Genomic DNA, 19504 nt, shown 5'->3' on the forward strand with positions numbered 1-19504 from the left:
CATTTCATCCTCAGAGTGATGACCAATCAGAGCTCACTATTCAGGCCTTAGAGGATATGTTGAGGGTGTTCGTGATCAATTTCAAAGGTAATTGGGATGATCACCTACCTCTCATCAAGTTTGCTTACAACAATAATTACCACTCTAGTATCCAAATGGCTCATTATGAAGTTTTTTTATGGGAGGAGATGCAGATCTCTTATTAGATGGTTTGAAGTTGGTAAAGGTGGGTTGATAGGACCAGATTTAGTACATCAGGCTATGGAAAAGGTGAAAGTGATTCAAGAGAGGTTGAAGACGGTGCAGAGCCCATCAGAAATCCTACACTGATGTTAGGAGAAGAGAGTTAGTAAATTATTAGGTGTATTTAAAGGTTTCACCCATGAAGGGCTTTATGAGATTTGGTAAGAAGGGGAAACTTAGCCCCCAGTAGATTGGACCTTATCGAATTGCCAAAAGGATTGGCAAAGTAGCTTATGAATTGGAGCTACCACAAGAGTTAGCAGTGGTTCATCTGGTACTTCACATCTCCATATTGGAGAAATGCATGGGCGATCCTTCATTGATCATACCAACCGAAGATATTGGGATCAAAGATAGCTTGTCTTATAAGGAGATTCATGTTCAGATTTTAGATCGTCAAGTTCACAAGTTGAGAACAAAAGAGGTAGCATTAGTCAAAGTCCTTTGGAGGAACCAATTTGTTCAGGAAACTACTTGGGAAGCTGAGAAGGATATGAAGAAGAGATATCCACATCTCTTGGAATCCAGAGAAGTTCCGAATTAAGGTACTAATACTTTGCTTGGCTTTTTATTTGTAAGTTAGCATGTTGTAATTGCATTACTTGATTGGGTGTTTGAGTTGAATGTTACATTTTACACCCTTAGCCTGGTAAGAGTAATCTCATTCGAGTACGAATGTTCCCAAGGGGGAGATTTTGTAACATTTTGCAAATTGATATAACTAGGAAGGGGTTAATAATTGGAAATAGTCGTTTTTGGAAACAATGAAAATCGGAAAATTATGTTAAGTTAGAATAAGTTAAGTTTTGGTCAACTTCAAATGGCCATAACTCCTAGATCATTATTATTTAGGTGTTCTTCCAGATATTGTAGGAAAGATCTTGGAATAATCTTTCTAGCGCCGCCAATTTTGCGCGATTCTGAGTTCGTATGAGTGAGATATGCCCTTTGGAAGTTGGGTTGTTTGAATAAGAAAAGTCTAATCCGGATTTTGGAATTCCTTCCCAATTGTTTTAATTTGTTTTTAGGAGTTTAATTGGGGTAAAGTCATATTTTAGTCAGTTTAGAAAAGTTGAAGTTCACGTTAGGGCTTGGAGAAAAGAGAAAAGAGGAAAAAAGAGGAGAAATCAAGAATCGTCAAGAACGTTCGAGTTTAGCTTGTGGATTTCGTCAAGGGGTGATCCCTACGAGGTATGTGAGATCGCATAGCATTGGGTTAGTTCACCCACGCACCAAGCACGATTCAATTCAGCATAGTTATATTGATTTGAAAGTAAATCCTTTGAGTTCTTGATGAAATTCGTTTGAATTCTTGTGGGTTGTGTTGTTGAAGTTTTCTTGAGATTTGATTCATGTTTTCAGGTGTAATTTCAAGTTGAATATGTTATATATTGAAGGTATAATCGATTTTAAGTGTTTGGGGAAAGAACTAAGATGAAATAAGGGGTTTAGAGTTGAAAAACGAGCAAGAAAAATCGGGAATTTTCTGGGGAAGGGCTTAGGGAGTAAAGAGTAAAGATTGAAGTTAATTTATTCAAAGAAGTATATGGGGACTATGTATTCCCAAAGAGTTTAAACATGTTTTAACATTTGAGCAAGAAAGGGAACATCGATTCCAAGAGAGCTTTTTAAGCTAAGTTTTGAGTAATTATCTCAAACAAACGAAAAAAATTTATTTTAAAAACATATGAGCTAAGTATATTTTGGGAGTAGTATTGAGCACCGATAAGGGGATGTGAGTTTATATTAACTCAAGTCTCCATAAACCATGTAGTCATCATGGGTAGTAAAGGATCATACTTTTTAGATGACTCCTTAAGATGTTTTTAGCATAGACTAGTGGATCCACTTAGTTAAGGCGTTCTATATGAAGGCAAAGTATAGGAAAGTTCTGGCAGCGTGGGCAAGACGTTGTATCACCACTTAGGCTCATAGTGGTGGTTGTCGGTTAGAGAATCTCCCACAGAAACTATATTACTTTATTATATTAGTAAAGTTGAGTTTGTTATTGCATTTTCTTTAACGAACTAAGTTATTTTCCACTGTTTCACAAGCTTTCTATATATTCCATATGCTTTATTGTTTTATAATGAGTTAAGTTATTCAGGAGTTGAGTAAAGCCAAGGTAAGCGTTCCCTTCAAATTCTTTTCAAGTCTATGTTGTGTTTAGCATTCCAACTCGCATACTCGTACATTCAATGTACTGATGCCAGTTGGCCTGCATCTTCTTATGATGCAGACGAAGGTAACCAGGATCTCACATAACGCCTCGTTGATCCAGTTGAGCACTCAGAGTCAGTTGGTGAGCCTCATTGCATTCCGGAGGACTCCTTTTACGTTGTTTTCAGTATTTCATTGTTAGGATGATCGGGTGCCTTGTCCCGACATCCTTCTTTGTTTTAGAGGCTTCATAGACGGTCAGACAATTAGTAGTTCAGTTGTCTTTACATTATCATTTCATATGTCTTACTTGAGTTGCCATTTTGGCCAAAATGAATGTTGACTTTTAAACATTCTAAGTTATTTTATTAAACCATTGAGTAAGTGCATTTGATCATTGTATTAATGCTTAGAGTTTTTCGCTGAGTAAGTAAGTCAGGCCAAGGGTTCGCTTGGGGCCAAGAATGGTTCTCGAGTGCCATCCATGTCCGGGGTGTAGGCTCGGGGCGTGACATTCATTCCAACACTCGAAATTCCTAAAGACATCAAAAACAACTTTTAACAACTTTAGCCTTTCAAATTTGGAACTTACAAAATTCACAACGTTTTACTCAAATTTCGAGACCAACTTTCAAAACTCAAACAGAAATAACTCGGGGTCAATATCAGGAGGGACAAAATGGTAATTTTGCGAAATTTTTCAAAAATGATCAACCGGATCATTACAATTAGGTATACTTGAATCTGATAATATATATATATTAAACTAAGAGCCTATGTATTTGATAAAGTGTACATGTATCTAAGTTAAAATTATATAAGCATTATAAATTTCTCAGAAATCTTTCAGAAATGTCTCAATAACATAGTGATATGGCCTGTGTTGAACCAGAAACTTGAAATCATTTGAGAACCATTTTAAGGAAAAAGAGGCGTAAAGTTTGTTGAGTCTCAAAAAATTAAAACATTTTTGAGATACAAACATAAAAATATATCAATGGTAATTTCTTCAATTCGAAAATAGAAAATTCAAATCGAAACTTTCATATATTCGATTCAAATGGCCCAAACGTCCACCCTCACTACTATTAATGCATTAACCATTTATTACAAGAAAATTAAATTTGCAATTGGTCATCGCCTATCAATTTTATTTAAACATCAAATAGATACTTGAAATTCATACATCTTCCAACAAGAATCACTTTTTAGGGCAAAGCACCTTTTCAGCAAAAGTCGGCAAAGCAAAAGCAGCAGCATGAACCTGTTAATTAAGAAATAAAGTAGTATTATTAGAAGATTTATATATATATATATATATATATATATATATATATATATAGAAATTTAAAATTTTAATTCAAAAGGAAAAAAATGTATAGTACCTTTGAGTTATAGTACTTCAAAGGTGATTCAGAATTTGTAGAGATGATATCTACATCAACTTTGTTTATAGGATTTATGAAATCAACTGGAGGCCCTTCAGTAGAGCAAATAACAAAACCAATAGCCCCACTGCAAATATTATATATTAGAATTATTGTTTATATAATTCGAAGCACGATTATAATGAAATAAGAGAACAAAAAAAGGTACAAAGCAAATATATCAATAAATATTAATAAATATCGAATAAAAAAGTGATTTCTAAATATGATTACGAATAAGGAGGGAGGCTGGCCTTGTGCTTTCCCCACATGAAATGTTACAACTCTCTGCCCAATTCCTTGACTTTCTTATATTCCTATATAGGGTTATGTCCTCAATAAATAGAAGTTGTGGCATATCCTGTCTAATCATTTGTTAGCCTCCCTTTACATGTCCTAACTTTTTTTATAGCCAACATTTCATACCTTCTTATGGGTGCATCCACACAACTCCTTTTCACATATTCGAACCATTTCAGTTTCACTTCATTCATCTTGTCAGCAATAGAGATCACTCTCACCTTATCCCATATAATTTCATTTCTGAAATATGGTAATCTCTAACAACAACAATACCCCCTCCGTCCCATATTACTCCCTCTGTTGAATAATATTTGTCTATTATTGATTTTACACACTACTTAAGAAACTATAAATAGGAGGGTAATTTTACTATATCACCATTTGAATGTAATAAACACAATATCTTGAAAAATGTCATAGAGAAATGACTATAATTAATGATGAGGGTAAGTAGGAACTAAATATAAAATTATCCATTGATTTCATAAAGTGGACATGCATTGTTGGACATCCCAAAATAGTATAGTAAACAACTATGGTTGAACGGAGCTAGGGAGTAGTTGATTACCTCATTAGAAATATATGTCCTAAATTACAAGTTGATCACTTATTATATCAAAATAAAATTAACTAATTTTTTCCATTTTGCCCCTACAATTAATACTCGTTGGAAGCCTAAATAAATTTAAAAGTTCCAAAAGTTTCTTTTTCCAAGAGTTACTAAATACTACCTATCTATTCTAATGATATTTTTTCACATGTCTTATGTTTTTAAGCATATTTTTTCATAAATTATCTTGATGTCTATAGATAAATATAAAAAGTTATCAAGCTGGAATAGCATTGGTAATCAATATTTAAATGATTGTCTAGTGTGTTACATAGAGCGTACGTGATGTATTTACAAATGTAATTAGTAATGATGTCATTATCGATCGTTTCAGAATATGAAAACTCGTCGAGGACAATTGTAAATGAATGATAAATATTTATAATATTAGTAAATATTATTGAAAGTCTTAAATTTGTTAACTTCATGATTTTAGTGTGGAGTGTGGATTTGTAATATATGTAATACATAAATTTCTATTTTATTATTCATATTTTATTGATTGATTTATCATATATATTGAAAAGATGAATAATTTAATCACATATAAAGTTAATTTAATCGATGAATCTATTTGACACCCACATACTCTAAATCCTGAATAGGAGAGAAGATTACCTTGGGAAGGAAGGAATATTAGTCCATACATAGTTGACAGAGCCTTTGAAGAATTTGTTGCAATTTTCAACAAGCTTTTTGATAAAATCCAAGAAAATCCATGCACTTTCACCTTGAGTTATATAAACTCCTCCTGGCCTTAAGGCTTTTGAAACTACTTCAAAGAAGGGCTTTTCAAAGAAAAATTGTGATGGTCCTGCATCCATACATGCATTTTTAATTTTACGGTTTATTCTGGTCTTTAATTTTTATCCTTAGCAATCAAACTCATTTCTTTAAGGAATAACTTGTGATATATATATATATATATATATATATATANATATATATATATATATAAAATACAAAATATAAATTTATGTCTCGCGAAATTACTAGAAGGATCAGAACAATCTACTATAATGGCATCATATGTTCCCGGAGCAGCATTCTTCACAAATGCATTTCCTACAAATATTATTATAGAAAATATGTGTCAAAAAGTTATTAATACATATTTTTCATCCTTAATATTATTAATTCTAATTAAATTATTTGAGTGGCAATACATATTTAATTAATCATCTATAAAAAGAAAATGTTGTTAGGAGTATACCATCTTCTATATAAAGTGTTGCACGTGGATCCTCGTATCCCTTAGCTATTTCAGGAAGATATTTCCTTGAAACCTATAGTTTATTGAAAAATAATAATTAGGAACAAAAAAAAAATTAAAAGTCCAAACTAATTAAGTTCAGAGGCGGAGCTAGGTGGAGGTTCGTGGGTTCGGACAAACCCAATAATTTTTAAGTAGACTCTATATTTGTACTAGAAATTTAAATAAATATATATGTATTTTAACTTGTGAAACCCTAAAAAGATTGATTGACGCTTCAGTGATAAGGAAGGGACTGTGGAAATATTTTTCACGCTAGACTTGTGGGTAAAGGAAATTTAGAACTCTCAAACTTCTAATCCTTGCTCCGCCTCTGATTAAGTCTATAAGTAAAAATACTTGCATCAATAACCATCTCATCAATCTCGACCAAATCAACTTTCTCAACAGATGAATAACGTAAAACTTCCCTCAAAGTAAAACCCATTCCTCCTCCAATAATCAGAACCTGAAAAATATCGAATTTAGTCGAACTTTAATATAAATATCAACCGCAGATAAGAAATAAAAATAAAAAAAAAAAAGAGTACCTTCTTTGGGTTAGGAATAGAAGCAAGTGGGAGATGGACAATCATTTCAACATAAGAACATACATCTCTCTCTCTCTGTTGAATTATACCATCAAGAACTATCACTTTTCCAAAAGTTAATGACTGCCACAGTAATATTTATTGATTAATAATTAATAATATTCACAATATTAATTAATTACATAATTAAAATTATGATAAAGTAGTAAGTACCTGAAAGATCATAATATCCTGGTACTTTGACATCCCCTTGAATAATATCTTTTCTATCTTAATTGATTTAATTTCTCCAGGTACTAACAGTTTTTATTCACCAATGCAAAAATCAATTATCCACATTTAGTTAAAACAAATAAATAAATATTTCATCAAAAAAATTAATTATATTTTTTTTCATTTGTTCAAGGCATTATTTGTTTCCAACTTTCCATTAAGATTCAGACGTCTGAATCTGAATAAGAATCTGAATATTATAATCTGTATAAAGATCTAGATGTCGAAATTTGAAATTCTGAATACACATCTGAATAATTAAAATTTTAAGACTGGTTGTTTTCAATATATGAATATACCTATGAAATTAAACATTTATATCAATTAAATTAATATTATAAAATTTTCATTTCGTCAAAAAAAAAAGTTAAATATTTATATTTTGATTAAAAAATTAAATTATATGATATGCAAATAAAATTATATATCAGTACAAAAATTATTATAACATGATTTTTTTTAAAGAATTCAACATAAACATATTTATTCATAAAAAAAAAGTACCCAACTTATCAAATACAATAAAGAATGTTTCACATTATCAACGCCTAACATATATTCTAATTAGTTAAAAAAATTAAAGAATTATTCCTAAAATAATTTCGATGACTTTAATGTAATTCTATTACTTGTGTATAGCCGTAAATTTCCACAATATATACGAACAAATAATATTGTATAATGATTCTTCCCATTCAAGACCACAATATATACTAACAGATAGCATTATTTTTATTAATAGATAACTCTAAAGCAGTACTCGTCTTCCCATCAATTTCCAATTAAGACAAAGACATTTTTCTTTTCATCCCACAATCATAACTAAACTCTCTCATTTATTTTTGTCTTCTTTGTTTTATTTCTCTACACAATATTCCCCAGAACAATAAGGTTTTAAAATGAATTATGAGTCATAATAAAAATTTAACTCTTTCTTATTATATAAAACATAATAACCATTTAGGACATAGAAAACAAAGATATGAATTTTATTACTATTAATTTTTTTTATATTATTTAGGGTTAGAACTAAGTTTTGAAAGATAGGACAAATTTTTTTTTAAAAAAAAAAACTCCTTCACTTTGGACGTCTACACAAATTTAACAATTTTTTTAAGACTAAATATTAATATAGATATTTTTCAAAAATATTGAAAATTGAAAAAATATTTTCCGAAAAATCTTTTCCTTCATACCAAACACACCCTAAGTGTTTTTTTGATCTTCTAAACGTGTTTCAAAACAAGTGATTTGTTAAAAAAAAAATAATAATAAGAAAATATTTTAAAATGCACAAAATATTTTCTAGAAACTCAATTGTGCAGGATGAAAATTGAAAGAAATATTAAAAGAGTCGTGATAGGGCGAGATAAAATATAGGAGTTAAGGTTAGCTATTTTGTAGTCGCCCCAATCTATTTTTGACTCCCCTGGATGAAAATTTTGTCTCCCGCCACTATATGTAGTAGTATATACAGAAGAGACACTAGGACGGGGATAAGTACAACTTGAACTCTAATCATCAACTCTTGTTGAAGAAAGACCTTAAAAAAAAATTGTACACAAATCTTGAAAGGGTAGAGGTAAAGTGTACTTGATAAACATCAATATAGCCTAAAAAATTGTTAATATAAAAAAATGTTTGTAAAGATTATGAAAACTTATCCGTTCAAAGAGGAAAAAATTGATGTTTGATTAAGAAAATTTGTAGCGACAGAGAAAAAAAAATGACGAGTGATTATTTTAAAGCATAATAAATAAGTTAAGTTTGACTGATATAAATAATTATGATTCAGATCTCCATTAAACACAAACAAATAAGACGTAAGTCTTGATGTACAAAAATCATATCATACTTATTAATACAGATTAAAAGTAATATATATTCGATAAAATAAAAAAAAATTGAAACGGATGTGATAGAAAAGATGGAAATGCTAACCAAGAAAGAGGTCGGTGACATCTGAATACCAACCAGGAATAATTGAAAGACATTCAATTTCTTCGCCATTGCTGTTATCAACACTCACACATTCCTTTTCCATTTTTTTTCTTGTTTCTAGTAAAATAGTATAGACTATAATCTCTTTGCACTCTCATATACATGTATTACTCCTCGTATTTATAGTACTAAAGCTTGAAATATCAACACCTCTCGTTAAAAGCGAAGGAATCTTTTATATATATAGTTGTACTTTAGATATAGTTTCGTTAAATTTAATTGTATTATATATTATTAATTTTACTGGACCGCATCAATAAAATAGATAAATGGAGATCTTTTATTTCTTAATAATTTAGCTTAAAATATTTTGTTGTGTAATATTACTTTAAGTTTGATGTTGGGCCTGTGTATAACACGAGCTACTTCGAACTAATTTATAGTACTAAAACTTGAATTTTTGAAACCTCTAATTAAAAGCGGAAAATCTTTTTCATTTTATTCGTTTGATATCTGCATTAAGACTTCAATTATTATCATCTCTAAATTGCCGCATAGCCAGAATTTTTATATAGAGAATCAAAATTTTATAAAATAAATACACAATTTTTTTTTATAGGAATTCATAAATGCATTTAAACTTTGTATTCATTCGTCCTAATTTTATGTGTTATTTTTTTTATACCGATTAAAAAGAACAGAATGTCAAATAAATCTAAACAGTAAATGTATCACAACACAATTTTGGGTAGGTAAGATATTACTACGTATAATACATCCATTTTGAAATTAAAATTCATTTTGATGGAATACACAAATGTGAGGTTGACAATTTGTACAACGTGTGCACACAATTACTGAAAATTGTCCTTATTGTACAGATTGGAAAAGTATAACTATGGTATACATGTGATTTGTTATCGTATTTGAATTTTATTTTTTCTTTTGTTCACTAAAAGGAAAAAATATAATTTATATATTTTTTCCATATCTGAGTATTTTTTGTTTAGTGAAAAAGTTTTAACTCATCTTCTCATACCAAGAATAGAAAAAAACAATAGTATCCACAATGTTTTTTTATTAGTTTTTCAATATGTAGGTCAATTGGCCAAATCATATAATAATATTAAATTATTTTAATATAATTTTATGTGAAGATTTGTATCTAACAATATATGGAGAAAAATTTCTTCTCAACAATCCTGCTACTCCATCTTTAAAAATAAAATCAATTTTTCAATTCGTGTTTACTTTAATACATGAACTCCAACTTTTAACCCTGCTAACTTTTAATGTTTGAGCTCCAATTTTCAACTCATGCATATTACTTTTAAGGCCAAATGGTCTGATTGACTCTTGTACTTGTATGAGTTTGTATTCTGAACACTTCTACTTGACTATTTGTCAATTGAACCCTTAAACCCAATTAAAATGAGACTTCTAAACCCCTCCAACCATGTGTGTAACTCACTTTCCATTTTATAAACGACATGCCATATTCACGTCAGATATAATAATGTCGTGTCATAATTATTTCATAAGTATTTTTAAATTATCAACCAAAAATGTTATTCCATAAAAGACAAAAATAATATTTTTTCTATTTACAAAAATAAAATAAAATAGTTATTTCTCTCATCTTTCCTCCACCTCCCTCAACCCACAACCACCATTAACACCATCTCCATTCTCCTTAATTTTTCTTCTTCATGGTCGTCATTATCTATAGCCATGACTAGGCTCTTCAAGTTCTTAAAAATCGTAATTCAATTTTTTCTCGAAGTTTCCAACATTCATAATTCTTAATCGTATTTTTTTCATCAATGTTTGCATCCACCATAGATTCCTTTTCTCCATTAATGCCAATAAACCACCATTAAAATATCTCAATAGATCACAATATTTATACACAATTTTACATAACACATATCACCTAATTTCACAAAAATATTCCACAATCACTTTTCGTCCTTTATGACTATTAAATCTTTGTCACCTTATGAATTGTAAATAACCCTAAAAAATGAAAAAATTTTGTTTCTAAAGAGAGAAAATATGAAAAAAAGGAAAGAGAATTTTTTTTTGGAGAGAGCTGGGAAGGGGAGAAAGAAAAAAGGAATGAGGTTGGATGGAGAAGAAGGTAATGGTGATTAGAGAGAAAGAGTATTGGGGTGGGCTGGGAGGGAAAGAAGAAAGAAGTGGGAAAAAAAGTTATTTTTGAGCTCACGCTCCTTCTAGGCGTGAAATCACGTAGGTGCCATCTCAATAATTAAATTGCCACATAAATTTGGTCAATGATCAGAAAGACTTAAAATATTGAGTTTCATTGAGTTTAATGGTTCAGTTGACAGAGTCAAACAGAAGGGTTCAAAATATAAACTCATGCAAGTATAAGGGCACATCAAATCATTTCACCTTCTTTTAACATATGAGCTCCACTTTCAACTATGTTTATAATTTTTAACGCAGGGTTCCAATATTATTAACACGTGCTTAGTTTGATACACAAGGCTTCAATTTTTAATTCATATCAATTTTAACCATGACAACCCGCATTGATGAAGATTATGTGAAGAACGAAGATTATTATGCATGTGAAAATGTGGATCAAATTTTGTCAAAAAAATTCAACCAAAAGAGGAGATTTGTTAGAGTTTTGCCCTGATTTTCTTATAATATTTGTGAACCCCTTGTCGCTTTTGTGATACCTGGGAGGATTTTTTGGCCTGCAAATTTTGGGGTTTAAGCCTCAGTTTCGACAAGTGTTTATAAAGCTGATGGAAAATGGGCTGGGCTAGTGATTTGATATAAAGCTGACGGAAAATAATTCCGACTTGTAAGATTATGCCAAAGAGAAATGGTTCCGACAAGATATTAATTATTGTGACTTGATGCATTTGATGCTTATGTGTGGCTTGCTTGTTACTTGGATTGATGTACTTGTTGTGTGTGATTGAACTACTTGACTTTGAAAATGACTTGATTAGTTTGATTGTTGATTGTGACTATTGTACTATGGATATTGGGTCTTGTGAGTCGTGTATTGTAGAATTACTAGGTTAGGCTGATTTTTGTGCAGGTTATAGTTTGAGGAGGTTCGGTTAGAATGTAAGAGGTATTCGATTTCAAGCTAGATGCCTGATTTACTATGTTGTTGGTTGGGTACTGTGTTGTTGGTACTCACCCCTTGTTTCTACACTTGTGTAGGTTCCGAGCTTGGATTCGTGTGATCTCTTTCTCCTTCTTCTTATTTCGAGGCTTGTCAAGGATTTGAAGAGGTAGTTGTTTGTCACTTCGGTGAACCCTCTTTGCCTTTTTCTTAAAGCTTTGTTCTATTTGAGAAACAAAGATTGACACTTGTACTTATTTCTTAATTCCGCTTTTATGTATTTGGTGGCGTGTACACGTGGCAACCAGATTTTGAGGGGTTTAATAGAAAAATAAATTTTTCGCTTTATCTAGTTCTTGTCTTACTGTTTTTCTGCATTGACTTCGTTTGAGGCTGACTTGTCTTTGTGGAAATAGACAAGTATCATCATATACATTTTTGAGTCGTGACAATATCACATCACTAGCCGGAACCATCTTCCATCGGCCTTATATCACATCACTAACCGGAACCATTTTCCAACAGTTTTATATCACATCACTAGCCAGAATCATTTCCCATCGACTTTATATCACATCACTTGCCAAAATCATTTCCCTTCGACACAATATCACAAGACGAAATCATTTCCCATCGACTTTATATCACAACACTAACCGAAACTATTTTCCATCAGTTTTATATCACATTACTACGCAAAACCATTTTCCATTGACTTTATATCATATCACTACGCAAAATCATTTTCCATTGCCTTTATATCATATCACTAGCAGGAATCATTTCTCATCGGCTTTATATCACATCATTAGTTGGAACTATTTCTCGTCGGCTTTATATCACATCACTTGTCAGAACTATTTTTCTTCGGCACAATATTATTAGTTGGAACCATTTTCCATCGGCTTTATATCACATGTCTCATCACGGTTTACAACAATCAATGCACATAAACAAATTTCACACCATAAAGATGAGACAACAGTTCAAGCGATTCAAGTCCACATTAATAACATCAAAGCATTTCATCAATCAATCAAATAAGGCTCACAACAAGGCAAATCACAAGCATTATGATCAATATGTTGTCTTTTCATTAATCCATTTTTTATTCATTAAGGTTAATCAAGTGGAATAATGAACTCATCACCTCATTATCATCACTCCCCAACACACATAATGAAGGGCAATACACAATTCTACCAGATTTACAAGGTTTAAGAAATCACTTGCCTTAATTTAATCAAATAGTCAATTCAAGACTTGAGTCTTCCCCTTCCGAACAACGTTCAAAGCCTCACAATATGATTCAATAAAGTTATCTTAATAAGATTTCAAAAATAATAATACACATATCATATTCTTTGAAAAATGGGTCATTCAACTCAAAAATCAAATTTTGAAAATGACGTTTGAATCCGAAAATCTTTCTTTGAAGAAGTTACCCAAGACATTTGAAACTCATTGGTGAAAACCATTTTGGAAAAGGATTTAAAATCAGTTCACAATCACCATTTTAGTTTAGAACTCAAATTCTTGAAAATCTTGCCATTTGTTAATTAAAATCTCAAGTTTTGCTATTTAAATCCATAAATAATTAAAGGTAAATTAAGGTTTAGGGTCACAAATGCTTTACCCAAATGATTTAGCACAAGAAATCTCTTCAAAATTACCTCCAAGGGTTTTATCAAGCTAAAAAAAAAATAGGGCTTAAACCCTAAAATTTCAGGCCAAAAATCTCTCTCCAATGTCGTAAAAGCGACCCAAGTGTGCTTAAGCGAACCCCACGAAAATTGAGGGTCTCGCTTTTGCAAACCGAGCTTCGCTTAAGCGATCATAGATAAAGTGAGTCTTGATTTGCTTAAGCAAACCCCTCCTAAATTGTTAGTCTCATTTTTCTGGCATTCGCAAAAGTGAAAGCCCTCTACAAACGCAAGGACTGCAGAATCAGAAACATCAGTCTACACAAAAATCATCGAAAAGATCATCAAAATTCATTTGGGACCCTGTACACACAAAAAAAATCTGCAAATTGACTATACTCAATGTTTCAGACTGAACAGAACTGTCGAAACACGAACCTGGTCTCCTTGACCCGACATCCGTGAAAGTCATAAGAAATGAACATAATGGCTAAAAGGCCAAAACAAGCTCAGGACCTCTGAAAAATCAACCAAGACCTCACTTAAGCTTAAAACATCCCCAGAATCCAATAGAACTCTCAGAAATTCAATCCGAGCATCCAAACCACAAATGTTGACCAAAGTCAACATAAATACTAAAATTTCACAAATTTCCAGTTTAGGACCTCAAAAAAAAAACTCTGAATCGTAAACCAACAACTCTCATAGACTAATTCCCATATTTCGGAACTGATGAAATCAAAGGAATTTCATTCTGATACTCGAAATTCCAAAATACATCAAAAACAACTTTTAACAAGGAATGACAGGATTTTTGAACAACAGGTTGTGGATGAGAGTAAATTGACTAGAAATATTGCTTATGCTTGTAATATTAGAGCATCATTGGAGGCAAAGGATGTAGTACAATCTTGGCTTGTAAAGTCTTAGTTTTCTGTGGAGATTGATGAGTAGTCTGGTAGATAGCAGTTGGTTAGGATGGTGCTATAAATTAGACTAAGCTGGTTGTGGTAGTTAGCTTGATTTGTAATTTTGTTTCGGGTGATTAATGGAAAAATTAATCACCTAAAAAAAAAAGTTCGAGACCAACTTTCAAAACACAAACAGAAATAACTCGAGGTCAATATCAGGAGGGGAAAAACAGTAATTTTACGAAATTTTTCAAAAATAACCAACCGGATCATTACATTAGGCGTACTTGGATCTGACAATAAATATACATTTATTTAACTAAGAGTCTATGTATTTGATAAAGTGTACATGTATCTAAGTTAAAATTATATAACCATTATAAATTTATCATAAATCTTTGTAACGGAATGTCTCAATAACATAGTGATATGGCCTATGTTGAACTAGAAGCTCGAAATTATTGGAGAACAATTTCAAGGAAGAAGAGGTGTAAAGTTTGTTGACTGTTGAGTTTCGAAAAAATTAAGACGTTTTTGAGCTTTTAAATTTTTTAAGAGCTTTGATATATATGTACCATAGATATTCAAAACCGATATTTCCATATCCAATTTGAACGGCCTAAACACCTACCATTGTCATTAACCATTTATTACAAGAAAATAAAATTTGCATTTGAAATTAAATCTTCTAAAAACCAACCATTTATTAAAAGAAAATAAGGTTTGCAATTGACTATCGCCTTGCAAATTTATTTGAACATCAAATATCTATACTTGAAATTCATAGATCTTCCAACAAGAATCAGTTTTTAGGACAAAGAACCTTTTGAGCAAAAGTTGGCAAAGCAAATGCAGCAGTATGAACCTGTGAATCAATTAAGAAAAAAAATAGAATTATTAAACGACTATATATATATAACTTAAAGACAAAATTTTAAGGGAAAAGGGTTCGAAATATATCCGAATTTTGACCGAAATTGCTGTAACAATTCCAAACTTTGAGCAGGACCTATTATCCACTTGCACTATTTAATAGTAGTATATTTTAAAGGTATATATGTGCCCACGTGGACACGTTACTATTTATAATGATGTAATATTTATGATGTCCACGTGGGCACATATATACCTTTATATACTATTAAATAGTGCATGGATAAAAGGTTCTTTCCAAAGTTCGAAATTATTATAACAATTTTGATCAAAGTTCAAATATATTTCCGACCTTTTTCCCAAATTTTAATTCAATAGAGAGAGAAAAAAAAGGTACCTCTGAGTTATAGTACTTTAAAGGTGATTCAGATTTTGTAGAGATGATATCCACATCAACTTTGTTTATAGGATTCTTGAAATCAACTAGAGGCCCATCAGTAGAGCAAATAACAAAACCAATAGCTCCACTGCAAATATTATTATATATTAGAATTATTGTTTGTGTAACAACAATAAATAATATATTCAGTGCATTTCAATAAAGTGGGGTTTGAAAAAAAATAATATGTACTCAGATTTTACCTCTACTTTTATGGAGTAGAGCATTTATTTTTTATAGACCCTCGATTCAAAAGAAAAAGGAATTTGAAGCACAATTATAAGGAAAGAAGAGAGCAAAAAAGATACAGAGTAAAGTGAGCAATAAATAGTATTCACTCTGTTCCAATTTATATGATTTACTTTCCTTTTTAGTCTGTTCGAAAAAGAATTACACATTTATATATTAAGTAACAATTTAACTTTAAAATACTCAGTTTATTCTTAATGAAATGATTTATAGTCTCACAAATATCTATCACTTATTTTAGACCACAAGTTTCAAAAATCTTATTTTCTTTCTTAAACTTTGTGCCGAGTCAAATAACTCACATAAAATGGAATGGAGGAAGTAGTAAACACTGAATAACAAAAAATAATGTGATTTCTAAATATGATTACGAATGAGGGGAAGCTAGCCTCGTGCCTTTCCTACATAAAATGCTACAACTCTCGACTATCCATTAAATTTCTACCCAAATTCTTAACCTCCATATATATCTTCTAATCTAGGGTCATGTTTTCGGTAAGCTTTGGCTTACCTCTACCTTTCCTAACTTCTATTATAGTCAGCCTTTCACACCTCCTTATGGGCGCGCACATCCACGCGTCTCATCTTAACATGTTTGAATCATTTCTGCCTCATTTCCCTCATCTTGTTCATCACAGAGGCCACTCTCACCTTGTACCGTATAACTTTATTTCTAATTATATCTTTCCTAATATGCCCACAAATCCATTTAAACATCCTCTTCTCTGCTACATTCATTTTCTAAATGTGGACATGCATAATTGATCACACAATTCAATTATAATATAAACATAATAATAATAATAATAATAATAATAATAATAATAATAATAATAATAAACAACAACAACAACAACAACAACAACAATAATAATAATAATAACAATAACAATAGGGAAGGAGAGAAGATTACCTTAGGAAGGAAGGAACATTAGTCCATCCATAGTTGACAGAGCCTTTGAAGAATATATTACAGTCTTCAACAAGTTTTTGGATAATATCCAAGAAAATCCATGCACTTTCACCCTGAGTTGAGTAAACTCCTCCTGGCCTTAAGGCTTTTGAAACTGCCTCAAAGAAGGGCTTTTCAAAGAAAAATTTTGATGGTCCTACATCCACACATTTAATATATTTTTTCAATTTGCACAAAAATTAAAGACCAACACAAAATACGTGTAAAGCAGAGCCCTCCATTTCTAATTTAATTATATACACAATATTACTACTTAATTACCAATAGGATCAGAAGAATCTACTATAATTGCATCATATGTTCCTGGAGCAGTGTTCTTCACAAATGCATTTCCTTCAACATTGAAAATGTATCCAAAAGTTAATATATATTGGTCATCCTAAATATTATTAATTAATTCTAATTAAAATATTTAATCATCTATACAAATTGTTGTTAGGAGTATACCATCTTCTACATAAAGTGTTGCACGTGGATCCTCGTATCCCTTAGCTATGTCAGGAAAATATTTCCTTGAAGCCTATATTTAATTGAAAAATAATAAGTATAAATAAAGTACTGAAATTTCATATATTTAGGGCTAATTACATATTATTTTGAAAGTTTTCCCAATTATAAAAATCGTAGATTTTTAATTGCTCTCAGATACATTCATTAAGTGTCTGATACATTTTTGGCCAAAAATAAAGTGTCCAAAATAATAAAACAAAGACTTACATTAACCACCATGTCATCAATTTCGACTAAATCAACCTTTTCAATAGATGGATAACGTAAAACTTCTCTCAAAGTAAATCCCATTCCTCCACCAACAATTAGAACCTAAAAAATATAAGATATGTTGAAAATCTATATTTGGATGGAAGAATTTATAAAGTTGATCAAGATAGTACACGAATTCAAATTTAATCAGGCTTTAATGAAAATACCAAATACAGAGTGAGAAATTAAAAAAAATTACCTTTTTTGGGTTAGGAATAGAAGCAAGTGGGAGATGGACAATCATTTCAACATAAGAGCATACATCTCTCTCTGTATGTTGAATTATCCCATCAAGAACTATTACTTTTCCAAAAGTTAATGACTGCCACAGTAATATTAATTGATTAATAACTAATAATATTTACAATATTAATTAATTACATAATTAAAACTATGGTAAAGTAGTAAGTACCTGAAAGATCATAATATCCTGGTACTTTGACCTCCCCTTGAATAATATCTTTTCTATCTTAATTGACATGATTTCTCCAGGTACTAACAGTTTTTATTCACCAATGCAAAAATCAATTATCCATCATTTAGTTAAATAAAGTATTTCATCACAAAAGAAATATTATTTGTAGTTTGAGGCATGTTATTATACTGTCCTTAACGATATTTTATCTGATTGACATAATTTCATTTACTATGTATATTTTTGTTTGTATAATACGTTTGTCAATATACAAACAAATAAGTATATACAAATTATGTATTTATATATTTAAGAATTTTTTCGAACTTGTACAAATCAAATGTTTGATCAACTGAATAATTATATACAAGCTAGGATAAACATATACAAATTCTGAATCTATACAATTAGGAAAATTATGTTCTTATACAATTAATTAGGAGCCGAATCATACAAATACTGGATTTGGACCATGTAATTATAATTGTAAGTTAGTAACGAATGGTAATTTTATTAAACCATAGCGATATTAACTAATTATCTAGTAAATATATATATCTGATAAAACAATGGAGAGAAGATAGAATGCTGACCAGGAAAGAGATCACTGACATCTGAATACCATCCAGGAATAATTGAAAGGCATTCCATTTCTTTGCCACTGTGATCAACACTCATACATTCCTCTTCCATTTTCTTTATTTTTTTGTTTCTAAAACTAAAATTTTGCACTCTAATATATACATATGTTTCTCGTAATATTTTTATTTATTATTATCATATTATATAAGAGGGAGTTACAACGTCAATAATCATACAGCTCATCATCAACCTACGTGAATATTTTGGAATTATAAATTCTTTCTTGCTGAGCTCTACTATATTGTTTGTACTAGAAGGCGTGTAACACAACCTATTGTTTAAGGTCCATTGGCCTTTTTTTTTACGATTTGATGAGGACTTGTTGAAAATGTATCGTTTAAATATAAGATATTTAATTAAATTATGTAAGGATCGTACTACGCTGCTTTTCTATTCTACTCATTTTTTAGAAGAACAAATTTGAGCAGTATCAAGATTTAGAAAAATTTGACTTTCTTTAATTGAATTTGGCAAATGGAACAAGATATATTAGTGTTCAATCATACTGTTCTTCTAGATTCATATCTTTGTCGAATGACTTATTTGCGATCTTGTAATGAATTATATAAAGTTTTCACTATTTTCTCCATCTCAAATTATTTGTTATATTTTTGAAAAGTAATAGTCTCAATTATTTGTTAGTTTAGAAGTTCAAGACAAAATACATTATTCTTTTCATATTTTAAAAGACATAATAAATATTCAAAATTTCTCCTAATTAATATTTT

The 19504-nt window shown here is 30.5% G+C and overlaps 1 protein-coding gene across 1 annotated transcript; it reads right to left on the bottom strand.

The window, feature by feature from the left end:
• Positions 1-3409: 3409 nt before the first annotated feature.
• LOC125874591 (spermidine synthase 1-like) lies at positions 3410-18843 on the bottom strand. Its single transcript, XM_049555504.1, has 10 exons — positions 18728-18843; positions 18132-18214; positions 17919-18041; positions 17675-17779; positions 17405-17477; positions 17219-17290; positions 16898-17093; positions 15694-15823; positions 15247-15288; positions 3410-3625 (listed from the first exon to the last, which is right to left on the bottom strand). The coding sequence occupies exons 1-10, from the start codon at positions 18825-18827 to the stop codon at positions 3605-3607; spliced, it is 945 nt and encodes a 314-aa protein (XP_049411461.1). The 5' UTR covers positions 18828-18843; the 3' UTR covers positions 3410-3604.
• Positions 18844-19504: the final 661 nt, after the last annotated feature.

Source organism: Solanum stenotomum, chromosome 8 (genome assembly GCF_019186545.1).
Source record: "Solanum stenotomum isolate F172 chromosome 8, ASM1918654v1, whole genome shotgun sequence".
Taxonomy (NCBI): Eukaryota; Viridiplantae; Streptophyta; class Magnoliopsida; order Solanales; family Solanaceae; genus Solanum; species Solanum stenotomum.

Coding starts and splice junctions, on each gene's coding strand:
- LOC125874591 (XM_049555504.1), bottom strand. CDS start 18,827: ATGGAAGAGGAATGTATGAGTGTTGATCACAGTGGCAAAGAAATGGAA. Junction 18,042..18,131: donor AGGATATTATGATCTTTCAG/GTACTTACTACT, acceptor TTACTGTGGCAG/TCATTAACTTTTGGAAAAGT. Junction 17,780..17,918: donor CTATTCCTAACCCAAAAAAG/GTAATTTTTTTT, acceptor TATATTTTTTAG/GTTCTAATTGTTGGTGGAGG.